The 13,326-nt window shown below is 51.9% G+C and overlaps 6 protein-coding genes across 6 annotated transcripts; 2 read left to right on the forward strand and 4 right to left on the reverse strand.

Moving 5' to 3' along the window:
• Nucleotides 1-535: 535 nt before the first annotated feature.
• CC1G_10958 (hypothetical protein) lies at nt 536-1,290 on the reverse strand (the record flags this gene model as incomplete). Its single annotated transcript, XM_001840243.2, has 2 exons — nt 536-792; nt 1,089-1,290. The coding sequence occupies 2 exons, from the start codon at nt 1,288-1,290 to the stop codon at nt 536-538; spliced, it is 459 nt and encodes a 152-aa protein (XP_001840295.2).
• Nucleotides 1,291-1,434: 144 nt separating this feature from the next.
• On the reverse strand, nt 1,435-2,146 carry CC1G_10959 (hypothetical protein; the record flags this gene model as incomplete). The annotated part of the gene is made up of 4 exons (XM_001840244.1): nt 1,435-1,731; nt 1,785-1,880; nt 1,935-2,003; nt 2,057-2,146. The coding sequence occupies 4 exons, from the start codon at nt 2,144-2,146 to the stop codon at nt 1,435-1,437; spliced, it is 552 nt and encodes a 183-aa protein (XP_001840296.1).
• Nucleotides 2,147-2,801: 655 nt separating this feature from the next.
• On the reverse strand, nt 2,802-4,699 carry CC1G_10960 (hypothetical protein; the record flags this gene model as incomplete). The annotated part of the gene is made up of 6 exons (XM_001840245.2): nt 2,802-2,934; nt 2,993-3,398; nt 3,456-3,474; nt 3,528-4,127; nt 4,185-4,319; nt 4,382-4,699. 6 exons carry the CDS (start codon nt 4,697-4,699, stop codon nt 2,802-2,804), a joined length of 1,611 nt encoding a protein of 536 aa, XP_001840297.2.
• Nucleotides 4,700-4,994: 295 nt separating this feature from the next.
• CC1G_15680 (hypothetical protein) lies at nt 4,995-5,582 on the forward strand (the record flags this gene model as incomplete). The annotated part of the gene is made up of 3 exons (XM_002910204.1): nt 4,995-5,115; nt 5,254-5,356; nt 5,552-5,582. The coding sequence occupies 3 exons, from the start codon at nt 4,995-4,997 to the stop codon at nt 5,580-5,582; spliced, it is 255 nt and encodes an 84-aa protein (XP_002910250.1).
• A 1,171-nt stretch (nt 5,583-6,753) lies between these two features.
• On the forward strand, nt 6,754-7,697 carry CC1G_10962 (hypothetical protein; the record flags this gene model as incomplete). The annotated part of the gene is made up of 4 exons (XM_001840247.2): nt 6,754-6,935; nt 7,001-7,264; nt 7,328-7,565; nt 7,635-7,697. The coding sequence occupies 4 exons, from the start codon at nt 6,754-6,756 to the stop codon at nt 7,695-7,697; spliced, it is 747 nt and encodes a 248-aa protein (XP_001840299.2).
• Nucleotides 7,698-9,668: 1,971 nt separating this feature from the next.
• CC1G_10963 (hypothetical protein) lies at nt 9,669-11,921 on the reverse strand (the record flags this gene model as incomplete). The annotated part of the gene is made up of 4 exons (XM_001840248.2): nt 9,669-9,683; nt 9,735-10,663; nt 10,780-11,332; nt 11,469-11,921. 4 exons carry the CDS (start codon nt 11,919-11,921, stop codon nt 9,669-9,671), a joined length of 1,950 nt encoding a protein of 649 aa, XP_001840300.2.
• Nucleotides 11,922-13,326: the final 1,405 nt, after the last annotated feature.

The raw sequence follows: 13,326 nt of genomic DNA on the forward strand, positions 1-13,326 counted from the left end.
CAGAAGCAACGTTCCTTCTGAGCCCGACGGCTTGGTTCGACCTCTGTCGAAGAAAGAACTACGCAAGAGGGATGGTCATAGGTGCAACGAATGTGGCGAAACCCGGACACTGGCAATGCTCGACCCATTACTCCCTACAGATAGCAACCCTATGCGGCAAGAATGCTCCCGGACACAACTCTGGTTCCAAGTGGTGTCCCGATTACCGACCAACACCTCGCAACATTTCACCCGATCAGTATGACGCACTCTTGGACGACCGAGACTATGACGACTACTTATGGGGAGACGAAGGAGAACACAACCTGAACACCTGATGCGGAGCATCAGGCATACGAAGGGGGTACTGTTACGAACTCCCCTATTTCCTCCATCTTACTTCCTTTGTTTCCTTCTCCACGCTCTATTTTCCCGAACCTTCCGGACTTCCGTTCCCTCCGTACTTCCGTTCCTTCCGTAGTCCCGTAATCTTTGCTTCTTCGATTCTCTCGCATCTCCGAACCCTTCGTACATCCGTTCCTCTCGTATTCCGTACTCATCGACACTCCTTACTTGCCGCTTTCACACCTTCTTTCACTCTCTTCTGAACCTCTTGGTAGCTCGCCAGTTCTACTATAAATACTGTCTCTCTGTAGTAGATATTCCTCAGCCTGTTATCGAGAACCTTTCCCTCAGAACTTCTATCGCTCTCAGCTCGATCCTCTCTGTCTGCGATAGCGACAGGCCTCTTGAACTTGATTCCAGAACCAGAACTTCGATCCAGAACTCCAGAACTCCAGAACTCCAGAACGACTGTTGGCAACGATAAGTCCTTGTTGCCCGAAGTCGTAACAGTGTGTACATTCCATGCCTTTCCAATTGGGAAAGAGTTCACGTCGTCTCAATGCCAGCTGAAATTCTCTGGTTTTCCGGTAGCGCATATAAGAGTGATGGGCATCCTCTATTCGAGGACGGTCAGACCCAAGAGCGAACATGGCGTGTTCCACGAGGATTTGATCCAGGTGTGTACACCGGGTGAAAGCCAAAACGCAGGTGGTGCATCCTTGAAGGGGTTAAATGGACATCAGAAGGCGCTTCAGACTGCGTACCTTTGAGGAAAGGATACAATTTGCAGGTGACGTGCTTTTCGACGCATAAGTCGCAGGGGATGTGTGATATGTGGGTGCTGTAGGTGTTATCGGCCACGAACCATTCCCAGTAGTCAGGGCGAGTTTCAGCCTCGACAAAGGCGGACCATTCCTGGAAGAATGGCGGAGCGACGAAGTCGCGTGCGTTGAGAAGAGATGACATGGTGGTCAGAGTTTAGGGGGGGAAAGTCATATATGTAGGGGTCAGACGTATGCCTAGGATGGAGCGGGGAGCGGTAAGGTGGAGATGACGATCAGAAACGGCGATTTATTGGCAACATTTACCAGACATGTCGGTAATGTAAAATTAATCGATCTGCTGGGGATCTACCAGATGTGGACACGGACTGAACACAGAAAGGCAGTCGAAAGGAGTATTAGAAACGTATCGTAAGAAGTAGTTAGGAGGGATTGGGAAAGAGTCAAAAGAGGGGCACGCGACATCGCGATCGAACCCATAATATTCACAGCCTTCGTAGAGAATCGCTAGGGGGTTGGGTGGATAGCGTTGTGCAGACAGAGAAGGGTGGGGGCACATGAGAACGTCAATGTTGGGAAGACCACCGGTGAGGCGAAGAGGTGGGGGTCCAAAGTAGGAGAGCAACTGAGAGGGCCGGTAAGAGAGAATACCGAAACGGTAATTGTATAGAGACGCACGAAAGTGATGGATTTTAGCGGAAACTCGGGGTCCGGAGATGGGGATGAACGTCGGTTTACATGTACGAGAAGACGCCATTGGGAGGAGTGATAACACTGAATATTGGAGAAGGGTCAGGCAGTGTGGAAAGGAAGCAGGGATAGGCTCACAGATGAGGATTCGGCGGGGCGTAAGACGAACTGGCATCTGAGGGCAAAGAAAACGCGTTCACAGATGTCCTATAAAGAATGTGAGGGGAAGGAACATCACAAAGAAAAGACTACGTTCTTACGATGCGAAGCAAGGGATGCAGAAGGGCAGCTGCGGGAGACAGAGGATCATGAGGATCGATGAGGAGGGTGTGCCTAGGGCAAGGGGACATGATGTCTTTTGGTGTAGGCGGTTGGAGGGAAGAGGAAGCAGAGCGTCATTAAATAGGTAAAGAAAAGGACCCCAGAAATTTTGGGACGGAGGGGAGTCATACTGGAGAGGCACGGCGGGAATTTATGGAAGAAGTGGAGTCATTTCGGAAAGGATCGAGGGCATTGGGGCGAACGGCTGCAGCAGCGGGAGGGGAGGGAAAGGAGGGGAAATAGAATTAGCGCCCATTGCGGCAAAAGTCATCAAGCAGAAGTGGAGCCAGGCCATTGGGTCGGAGACCCGAAATAGTGGGAGAGCAAAGTGAGGAATGCAGAAGGAACCAAAAGAGCGGGAAACATGAGGAACGTCGCGTGAGCCGAGAAGCCGACGTTGTTTGTCAAGCTTTGGAACTGCGTTGATAGGCAGGTAAATCTTACATAATGTGAGGGACTACAGACCTAGCTAAAGCAAGGTCAACTTTATGCTCTCTTCAATTCAACAACCTAACCTTTCAGCCCATAATGCTGCGTTTGAACTTCTCCGAGATCTGAGCCTCTATCAGTGTCGGTCCCAGCTTATACCAATCGGTATTGTCAAGACACTACATATTAGTGTAGAGGCTAATGTAGAAGAGAACATGATAGTAGATAGTAGAGAGCGGATGACGACCAGCCCATTCAACGACGCACACCCCGGGTTTGCTCCTCAACCCACCGCCTCGCCGAACTCCTGCTGGGAATGAACTCGACGACCTCCCTCACAACCTTTGCCCTCTCCTTCACCTTGACTGATTTCATAACCTTTCCCAAGCTACATCACAGAACGAAATCAGACACATGTATTGTGGAACCGATCCCGGAGGACGTACCTAGCCTTGAACTCCTTCCACTCGAACGCCTCCAAGGCCTCTCTAAGCCTCTCCATCCCAAGCATCGAATAATCAAACTTCATTCGCTCGGCGGCACTCAGCCACAACTCCAGATCCTCCCACTTCGTCGCCGCGTCCAGAACTTCAAGATAAATTGCCTTGGGTGCCAGAGAGTCTTCGGCCAGTGAGGGTGGCGATTGGAAGCGGAATGGGATGCGTAACTTGGGTTTATCGGGGTCGATCGCGGTCAGGATATCGTATGCGGTGGTAACGTCTTCATCGGTGGGCGGGTTCCAGGACGTCTTTTTGAGGCGTTGAAGAGCGGCGGCAGGCCCACCCTCAAGCTCCAAGTTGATCCTTGGTTCTTCGTATTTGGGGTAGATGACCAGAACGCGGCGTGTCCACCCTAATACGGGGCTGATTGTCAGTAATAGGCTGAATGAAATGATGGAAAGGGACATACATTGTTCGAGTTCACCAGGCTACCGGCGAAAAGCGCGTCAGCATCGTTACTCGTAACGGGCAAAACACTTACATCGTCCACATAATCCATCTTGCATCCCTTCTCGTATTCGGTTTCGTCCGCCGGCTCGTCGTGAGCTATATCCCTCATAGTATCCTCCCCCTGAACAATCGCTTTCTCATCATCAAAGTCGAAGACATCGTCACCGTTGGGAAGCCCAGGCAGACGTTCCCCGTCTTTATCATAAACCCCCTGAAGGAGGTATCTCCGCTCCCAAACCTCTCCCATCGAGATATCCTCCACGTCCGGTTCCTGCTCCTCATAGTCAGATCCGCAATCGCACTCGTATTCATATTGACATGCCCGACACCCATGGGATGCATGGGGCATGATACCATCGTCGACAGCTTCTCCACGGACGCAGTAGTCCAACTGGGAGAATCCTACCACAAAGTCATGTCGTTCGGCCATGTCGAGTAGAGCTTTGGCGACAACCCTGTCGCCCCCTTTGAGTCCTTTGAGTCCCTCGCCGGCCGACTTGTCAATGAACACGTAGATGAGGACGTCGCTCTCGACGGTAGTGTATTTCCCGGCCTTCCATTTGCGAAGGACCTTATCGAGGTGTTCGCTGGCTTCTTCCGTGCCGTAGGACATGGCGTCGTCGAACCACTCCTGAGAAGATACCCCTGTGACGATTGGCCGGGGAAATGGGTAGAAAGGACAACTCACGATCAGGTCTCCCCCTTCTGACAGCTCAGACGAGCTATCAGAGTCGATGTCGCTTTCATTGGTGACGGAATCGCTTTCATTGTTATCTCCGTCCTGCTCATTCGCCACAGCCTCGACTTCCACCTCGGATTCGTCCTACACAGCATCACCAGCTGAGCCACACTGCCACAAAAAAACGAGGATACACTTCTGCTCACCTGTTCTTCCTCGTCGTCCTCCTCGTCATCCCCGTTCTCTTCTTCGTCCTCATTATCCTCTTCGTCCTCCTCCCTACTCTCACTCTCACTCTCGCTCTCACCCTCCTCATCTCCTTCATCAATTTCGACGTACTTTCCACTCCGATCCAGCCTCACTTCAGGTCCCAGATTGGCGAACGGATCCTCATCCATTGACCAGCGAGAGGGGCTGATGGAGACAGATCTCCTCCGCACGATAGTCCGAGTGGGGGGAGGGACCCTTGTAGATGTAGTCAAGCGAGAGGGGTGGGCTCTGACATTCATATATCGATTCGACATCTTGAGCGGTGGCAGCGGCTGGGAATGGGAATGGGTGGAATGTGGGGAGGGAGAACTTCAAGCTTCAGGGTCGACTTGGCAGGCCTTTATACGCGCCATTCTCGTCGTTCTCGTTGGGGCCCCATTGGGTTATGACTCTCATCCTCGGGACCTCAATGCCAGAGCCAAAGGGCTTTTGGGTCGGTGTCGTCAAGCATAGCCGGTGGGGTCACAAAGGGGCGGGCGGACAGCCGGAGTGGCCGTAGCTCGTCATACAGCCTGGAATCGTCCAGAGATACTAGACGGTATTAGCGGAATGACAGAGGTGCACCTTCGTCGCGCAGAAGGCCCGTTGAGAACAGGGAACAAGTTGGAGAAGAAGAGATTCGCGGGCAAAGCGAACCCGAACCCGACGCGTCGAGATTCGGGCGTTGCCGGTACGGCGCCCCTATCTATCTTGGCTCGATACCAACGTATGCGTCCAGGGCCCAACTGCTACAGAACGTGCATGGACCATTCTATCTCCTCTCACCGCTAGCTTACAACGAGAAAGACGATGTTCTAGTGATTCATAGATGATGTACGTTCCATCACGACGCTGTATTCACCCTCTGCTTTCCCGTCCGACTCGGAGAGACCTTGCCTTGGAGAACCCATGGATTTGCATAATGTTCATACGTACGTGGACCTGAGAATCACCCTTCCTAATAATCAATGACTCGTGTGTGAATTTTGAATGTCTTTTCACCGTTCTAAGTGTGTGCGATGGCCTCCGTTCTTCGTCTTCGGACTGAGCTCGAGGACTTGTCGGGAGTAGCGTAGTCTTTTCAGTTACTTGCCCCCAGGTGCCTTGCTACTGAAAAACGTTGACAGACACGGACTTACGGGAACCGCCATCGCTTGATATATCAGCTCGACCGCTGCAGTTTCGGACAGATCTGATTCAGAAATGGTTTCTGCAGTCAAGCAAACACAGGATAGTGACCCAGTCACCAGAGGCCCCGTTATGCGATTGAGACATCAGTCTATTTGATCTAACTCAGTGCGATACTCGACGCGTAATATTTTGGATACCTCCGTAATAACATTTGGAATTCGTGGCGTGTCGTGTTAGGACCGACTTCCTCCAGGTCGGGTTCAGGCCGATTCTAGTCGAAAGGACCGCGTTTTGCATGCACTAAGTAGCCTTTTACCTGTCAGAGAAGAACCAAGGCAAGCTCTGGCAAAGGATGCGCTCAGTGAGTTGGCCATAGCAGCGACCTCGCTGTCAACGTTCTCGAACGTCAAATTCGTGGTGTACCGTGTACGTGGCGACTAACATGCCTAAAAAACCACATTGATTCGCTCCTCCCTATCTCTAAAATGTCAACGTGACAAGACAATGTCGCTCAGGATCGTAGAGGGCGCTAACAGTGCGTTTGGACCCTCTCGTCAAGCTCCGGCAACCCATATACGGCCAGGTGCCTTCCATATTAGGAAGGCGCTAGGCGCTCGACGGGAACCGGGCAACTCACCGGCTCACTGGCAGGCGCCCATCGCCTCTACGGCCCGGTAAGCATGTTTTATGACTTTTAGCTGTCCATTGCTACGACGAGAAGTGATATTGTTTGGAAAAATGCAGCAATGCGACCTCACAAAGGCCATGGTTCCACCAACCCCCTTTCTCCCTCCCTTTTCATCCCTTTGAATGCTAAGGTAACGTCGGTGCAAGTTGATAGCTGCTAGGTAGTCTACAGGAGTAGAGAGGAGCACCTCTCTCTTAGACCGAGGGAGAAGAAACTCCAATAAGGTAACTATGCTGCCGGTTGTCTGACCGTTTCTCTGTATTTTCTTGGCCGAAAACTTGGCGATTTGGGTGACACTATAGCGATTGTCTTGAAGCTCTACCTCGACCTACTGGTGCTTTGACTGGCTTTAAATCCATGCATATACGCTTTGACCATCTAAAGGTATAAAATACTACGGGACTGCAGTTGGACTGGTCTACTAACAAAGCCCACTTTCCTTCTTCACCCCTCCAAAACCTTGCCTAGTGCTGAGCACGAGAATCAGTAATGACACATTCATTTTCCACCATGCCATTCGCTACTCCAGAGACAGTAGAACAGGAACAGGGCTGGACCGTGGCCACCAAAGAAAACTGCCGCAGTCACCGCCCCCAACAACAGCAACAACAACCTCGGGCTAGCCTTCCATTCCGGGCACAAGGTCACTCCAGTGGACAAAACACGTCCAACTATGGTTCTGGTTCCCAAATGTGAGTGATTCTCTTGATCCTTGTCCGGCTGTACAGAGTGGCTCATCAGTCCCATCTGCACCTAGTAAACGAAGGAACGAGTGGAGAATCGAGTTCAAGACATCGACTGCCCAGACCGGGATACCAGCCGTCCACGACAAAACCTATCCGGGCGTAACAATTAAATCATCTGACAACGTAATAGCTCATGTCGACACACAGGTTCAGAACTATCCCCATCTTATAAACAAAATCAACCAGTACAGGCAGCATATCGACAACGAGATGCTAAGGATGAAGAACGAGGGAAAGGATCAGCGGTTGCAGGACATCTCGCTTGTCATCATCCAGTACGCCCATCCTTTTAAAACTCATCTTCACGTCCTTTGTGCTGATACATTTGTAACCCTCAGTGAATATCCGCACAAAGGTGGTCGACCCGATGACCCATTTCCAGACGAGGAATGGCACGTCACTGTCGAGCTTCTGCGTCGCTCGGACAGGAATCCTAATCTCTGGATGAAGAAGCTACTCATCTTTTCCACAGAATCCGTGGACCACGAACTCTCGTTTAAAACCCAAAGGGACAAGGGAGAGTATGCCACGACGTATAAATGGGGAACGAAGATTCGGGAAGAACTAAAGATAACTGTGAGCCATTTCCATCTATCTCTTCCGGGCGCAAATTCAAAGAGTAAGGGACTGACCTCTTCTACCCAGACCAGGCATCACCTCCATATAAACGAGCCTACTGACATACCCGAGGAGATATGGAAGAGATGAAAGAAGGAGAGTAGAGGGTATGTTGCGTGAGTCTGCGATTCGTTTGGGGTGAGCAGTGGTAGAGTCAAAGGCAGCTCCCCTCATCAGTGACCATGCCAGAGTCACTGGCGCTGGGAGCTTCCTTCGACGCGTTCAACATTCAATCCCATTCCTTAGTACTTAAAAGCACTTCTTTACTTTATGTCCCTTTAATCCAACAACTAATTTTCCAGCCAATAACGTGAGATTGACTCGGAGCTTCCAATGAAAGTCACGTACAAGTCAGAACGCCAAAAAAGAAAAAGCAGTTAACAACAACAATACTCCAATGGTAAATGGTATACACTACTAGAACTAAAGTAATTCTGAACAAAACAACAATGCGATACAGAGAGAGGAGAGAAAGACAGAAAAAATAAATGCGAAATAAGATTAACTTTGAGGATGCAAAACGTATATGAGATGGGAAGTCAATGAGATCAGATGAAGGACGTTGGCAGTGAAATGGAATCAGGGGGGTACTGTTATGTGAATCGGACTTGAACGAATGGGTTGGGGATGCTCGAATGAAGGTGTTACGGAGGCGGGGATTGAATGGAAGGGTACGATGACGTGGGGCCAGAGAATCTGGAGAATGAATGAAGGACACGATGGGTGAGATGAAAGGTACAGTACTACGTGGATGGAATGGAAAAAGGGTAACAGTAACACACTACACGGCACGAAATGATGAATATGACGACAGAAATAGACGAACCACAGAGAAGACACGTTGGAAAAATGAAAAGTACGGCAAAGCCTTGAGGTATGAGGTAACAAACACGAGGTATAAGCAAGGCGAGAACCAGGGCTGAAAGTGAACCTGAGGGTACATGCGGCATGAGGATAGAAGAACTGACAGGAAAACGATAAGGATAAGGGATAGATAGCAGATAGAAGCTAGTGCTTAGAAGTTGGACGATAGTGGCAGTCGACCGACTGGCCGAACGAACGGTGAATCGGACGAAGAGGCGAACGAAGCTACAGGAACGGCACACGAACAAAACCCTCTCGTAAGACTGGGCTAACACATGGACGACCCACCAAACGAGAGAGTACTTTTTGACCACGTACCCGAGGTGGACATGCATCCTCCAACCTCTGGGAACAGTGGCACAACGAAGAGGATAAGTGAGCGGGAAAGGTTCTCCGCAAGGAGAGAACCAAATGACAGGGGAAAGGGGGAAGATCGATAACACGAGGCACTTCCGTGAACCGTGAGTGACCAAGGTAAGAATTGGGACGTGAAGGGCCAGGGATGCTAAATGTCCCTTCGAAAGAGGCGCAAAACCAGCCGAAAAGTTCAGTCACAGCCCAGAAGCAGCTAGACTGGACCTATCTTTGGCTTCAACTGAATCGGTGGGAACGAAGCATGCTCAAAGCGGACGGAGGTTCGAGAAGCGAGGCCAAGTCGAGCAAGGAAGCAGTGCCGTTGGTTCACCGAAACTGGCTATAGATGCCAGTGGGATGACCGACTGAAAAGAGGTGTCGGAGGAATGCTGAAGCGGAAACGAACGCCTGGAGGCTTGGGGCGATGAGAACGGAAGCCCCGAAGGGGGGGGGGGTGGGTGGTGGAAAAAAAGAGTGACGGAAGTCGACTTTGGAACGAACGGATCGAGAGCAAGCGAAGGAGGACATTGGGTGGCGAAAGCGAAGGGAGGGACAGTGAACGGCGAAAACGACGGAAAGGAAGAGAAGGGACGGGATGGAGGGAAGGAGGGTCGAGGAAAAAGATAGATGGCTACATGGACAAATGGGGTATAACGATGGTGGCGGTATCTCGAGTCTGGGGTATACGTATGCAGTACTTCGCGGAGGTCGAATAGTCGTGCGAGAGGAGCGGAAGCGGGATGTAGTTGGTGGCTGATAGGTCGACAATCCAAGGAAAACCTCTGAACTAAATATACGGATGATGCACAATCGGCGACCTACAGCCCAACGCCAATCAATGAATCAACCATCCACCCACTGCAAAAAACAAAACAATACACACCTATCAGGCGGCTCCGTACACCTCACATTCTCAATCCGACTCGCAAGCCACCGAACCACATCAACCCCCAAACTCGGACACTCCAACAACTCCAACCTCTTCAACCTTCCAGGTACAACACCACCCACACTAACACCCGTCGCACTACCCGCCCCTCCTCCTCCGAGAGGAGGATTCCTAGCCTCAACCAGGCCAACCAACTTGGCCACACCCTCCCCATGCGAATGGCAGTTCTTCATCGACAAGTTCTCCAAGTTCGGACATGCCCAGGTCGTAAGTGGGTTATGGTCGTCATCGGGTGGTCCCAACGCGGATAGTAGCGATTCGAAAGGCGTACCACCCACTTCCAACGTCCTGAGGTGCGTCAATTCCGAAAGAATGTTCCACGAAATCACGATCCCGCCAGGACCATAGTAGAATGGTGCAACACTCGACGAGGTGCCGTACGCGATGGACAACCGCTGCAGAGGCGGCGAACACGATCTTGTTAGGAGCGTCGAGAGCGAATCTTCAATCGGGTCCCGCGACTCGATGTCGATCGTGAGGGAAGTGAGCGCGGGAAGGACGAGCGTATCCACTAGTTGCGTGAGGAGGTAGTGCCCGCCCACACTAAACTCCGTCAGCTCCGGCAGGGTGAGCGGGGACATGGCTAATATCGGCGGCAGAACACCCTGGAAATGGATAGATAGCGTCTTCAGTGCCGGGCTTGCCATGAGGATCCCTTGAATCCGGTCCAAGGGAAGGTGCGACGTGGGAGTCGCGCGCAGTGTCAGATGTTCGAGATTCCTAAGCATGGGCGAGGACCACTTGAATGGTGTGTGCTGTAACGTTACCGACCGTAGTTTGGGTAACACCACCGGAGTCCCATCTCCACAGTTCGGTAGCCAAGGCCACTCGACGTAGAACCCAGCCTCTGCACTCGACACTTCAAACTCTTTCAGCAGCGGTGCATCCCCTAAAGCGCACGCCAGGTATACGAGCCACGGCGAAAAAAGAAAAGAAGCAGGGCAGACCCCACGACGATCAGATTACACGACATGAGAAAAAAACAAACAAACAGGCACGACTCACCATTAATAGACTTGAGTGCACCCATGGACGTGAACTGCCTGTCAAACCTGAAAATGAACCGTTCCCATCGATGCATCTGCTCTCCAAGGTAAAAGAACGCGATGTGGCCCCAGTGCATGCTGATCTTGGAAGCAGAAGCCGGCGTGCGGTCGGTCGTTTGCTGCACGTTCCAGGGGTCATGTGGGCTTGAGGATTGAGGGATCACAGTCGGCGTCGTCCCTGGTGCACCGGCACTGACGTTGGCGGCGGTGGTGGTGGTGGTGCCGCCACCATTTGCGGGCGCGGCAGGCGGTGGTGGCGTAGGTTGAGGGGCGACGTAAGCCGCTGGCGTGATAGCATTAGGTGGCGGGCTTGCCCACTGCACGCTCGAACTCGAAGGACCCGTCAGACTATTAATCGACCCTCTTCTCGAAGACGCAGCATCGTGGTTGTGAAGTGCAGGTGGTGCCACTCTGAGGAAAATCTCGATATCCAAAGGGACAACATCGCCCGACCTCTCGAGCCATAGTCGAATGGTATCAGCAGAAGCCGAAGGCGTCGTAATAAGGCGAATCTAGCAAGTTGCAAGAATCAGTAAAAGAGGCCGGGATGAGACGGACCGGCAGCACTAAAGATAACCACCAGCCAGGGTCCCACCAAAACGAGAAAGAGAGAAGTAGAGAAAACGCGAAGACAGCGTGTGCACTCACCTTGGACCAGAGAAGCGGCATGCGCAAGGCAAGCCTCCGCCACGACGTGCACACCGCCGCCAATATCCACGCACAACACGGATGTTCCTCAAAACACCACATAAATATCTCCCTCACCAGCTCCTGCGGCAACCGCCTCAACGGACTCAGGTACGCCAGCGTCGCCATCTCCTCCTCCACCAATCTCGCCCGCTCCTCCTCCAATTGGTTGATCGCACACCGCGACTCGCGCACTATCTCAGCCAGCGCTTTTTCTGCAGCGTCAATTTCGCCGGACAGGGCTTGTATGGAAGCGCGTTTGGCTTCGAGCGCCCGGCGCGCGCTGGCTAGCGTCTCCCTGGTCGGTGGGTCTGGAAACATCGTGGTGGTGGGCTTCACGGTCAAAGTCCGTCGGGACGGTGAGGACGAGGACGGGGTTGGCGACGGGGATGGTGAGTTTGGGTGGTGGGCCATGGTTGGCCCTGCGGACAGGGGGGATTAAAAGGGGGGAAACCTGTGGAAGTTCTCTCGAGAGGCACGTCCCCAACCCAAATCCACCCCTTCTCATAAGAGACAGACGGGGACCTCTTTAAAACTCCGCAATCACCGAGCAGCAGTCCCAATCCAGAAAAATACCAGCCAAGGCTTCCAACCCTTCCGGGGAAGAGAATCGATAATCCACCGCGGGTCGGTCCAGGTCGTCGTCGTCTTCCTCGTCGTCGTTCGTTCGTCGTCGTCGCTGGGGTGGCGTCGTGGTGGTGGTCCGATAGGAAGAAAAGGTAAAGAAGAAAGATCCGCGTCCGGTTGCGAAACGCAACGGGGGATTGTGGGCGTAAAATGCAGGTAGACAGACAACCCCGAAATGAAAGAAGGGTCCCAGTGTGAGCTTTTCAATGACAATGACAGCTACGAGGGAATGAATGATGATTCCCTATACACGGATCGTTGTCATAGCTTCGCGCGATAGCCCTTATCCCATACACCTGGGACCTACAAGGCAGGGGCTTCCGAGGTATAACAAGACAAAAAAAGCACCTGTCCAAACAAGCAAAAAAAGCAACCGACTTGATTAGAATGCAAAAGACTCATGATGAAAACTCGAACTGGGTCTTTTACTTGTCAAATGGTTCTTCTGAATCCTTCAGGGTAATTTGTGAAAGGTAATCCAAAAACGCCGAATTACAACTTCCAAAGGGTACCATTGCACCCTCGACGAACTTCCATGCCGAAGAGGTCGCGGTCGCATTCAAAGAAGAGAAAAAACGGGGTAAAAGCACGTAGTCAACAACGTTCCCGCGATACTGCCGAATCAAACAACATATCTAATCTCCGCAAACTCATCCCAAATGCCCATTCCCACTCACAAACCTATCGATGAACCAAACGTTCGTCGTCTCGGGTCACCGGTCATGAGCGCAACCTGGGCAGTCAGAACTCGAAATTCGATTCAGAAAGGCTTAGACGTGACACCCCCCGTATCCACGGCTTTCTCGGTCGCAAGACCACCACAAGTTCTCAGCAAGGCCGAAAGAGACCTGGTGGACCTGGCTGGGCATAGTCCTCGTGAACCACAATCTACCCTCTGCAATACAGATATCTGATCATGATCGCACAGGAGACAGAACATCTGAAGGACTACGCTAGCGCTTCTCCTAAACGCAATAACACCATCCGATGACCTCCTGTAATTCTAGAGGGCAGTCCCCAACAGACCCTCTAGCCCCTCGCAAAAAAACAAAATAGAATCTCGGAATATATCCCTATATCCCCGGTATGGCGTTACTATGCCGTACTCGCGAAAAGAACCCAGAAGTCACTGTTCCAACTGGCAAAGAAGCTAGATCCCAGAAGCCCTCAGCGAACACGCGGGAACCACGAG

The sequence above is a fragment of the Coprinopsis cinerea genome (genome assembly GCF_000182895.1).
Source record: "Coprinopsis cinerea okayama7#130 chromosome 11 map unlocalized cont3.11, whole genome shotgun sequence".
In the NCBI taxonomy this organism is placed as follows: domain Eukaryota; kingdom Fungi; phylum Basidiomycota; class Agaricomycetes; order Agaricales; family Psathyrellaceae; genus Coprinopsis; species Coprinopsis cinerea.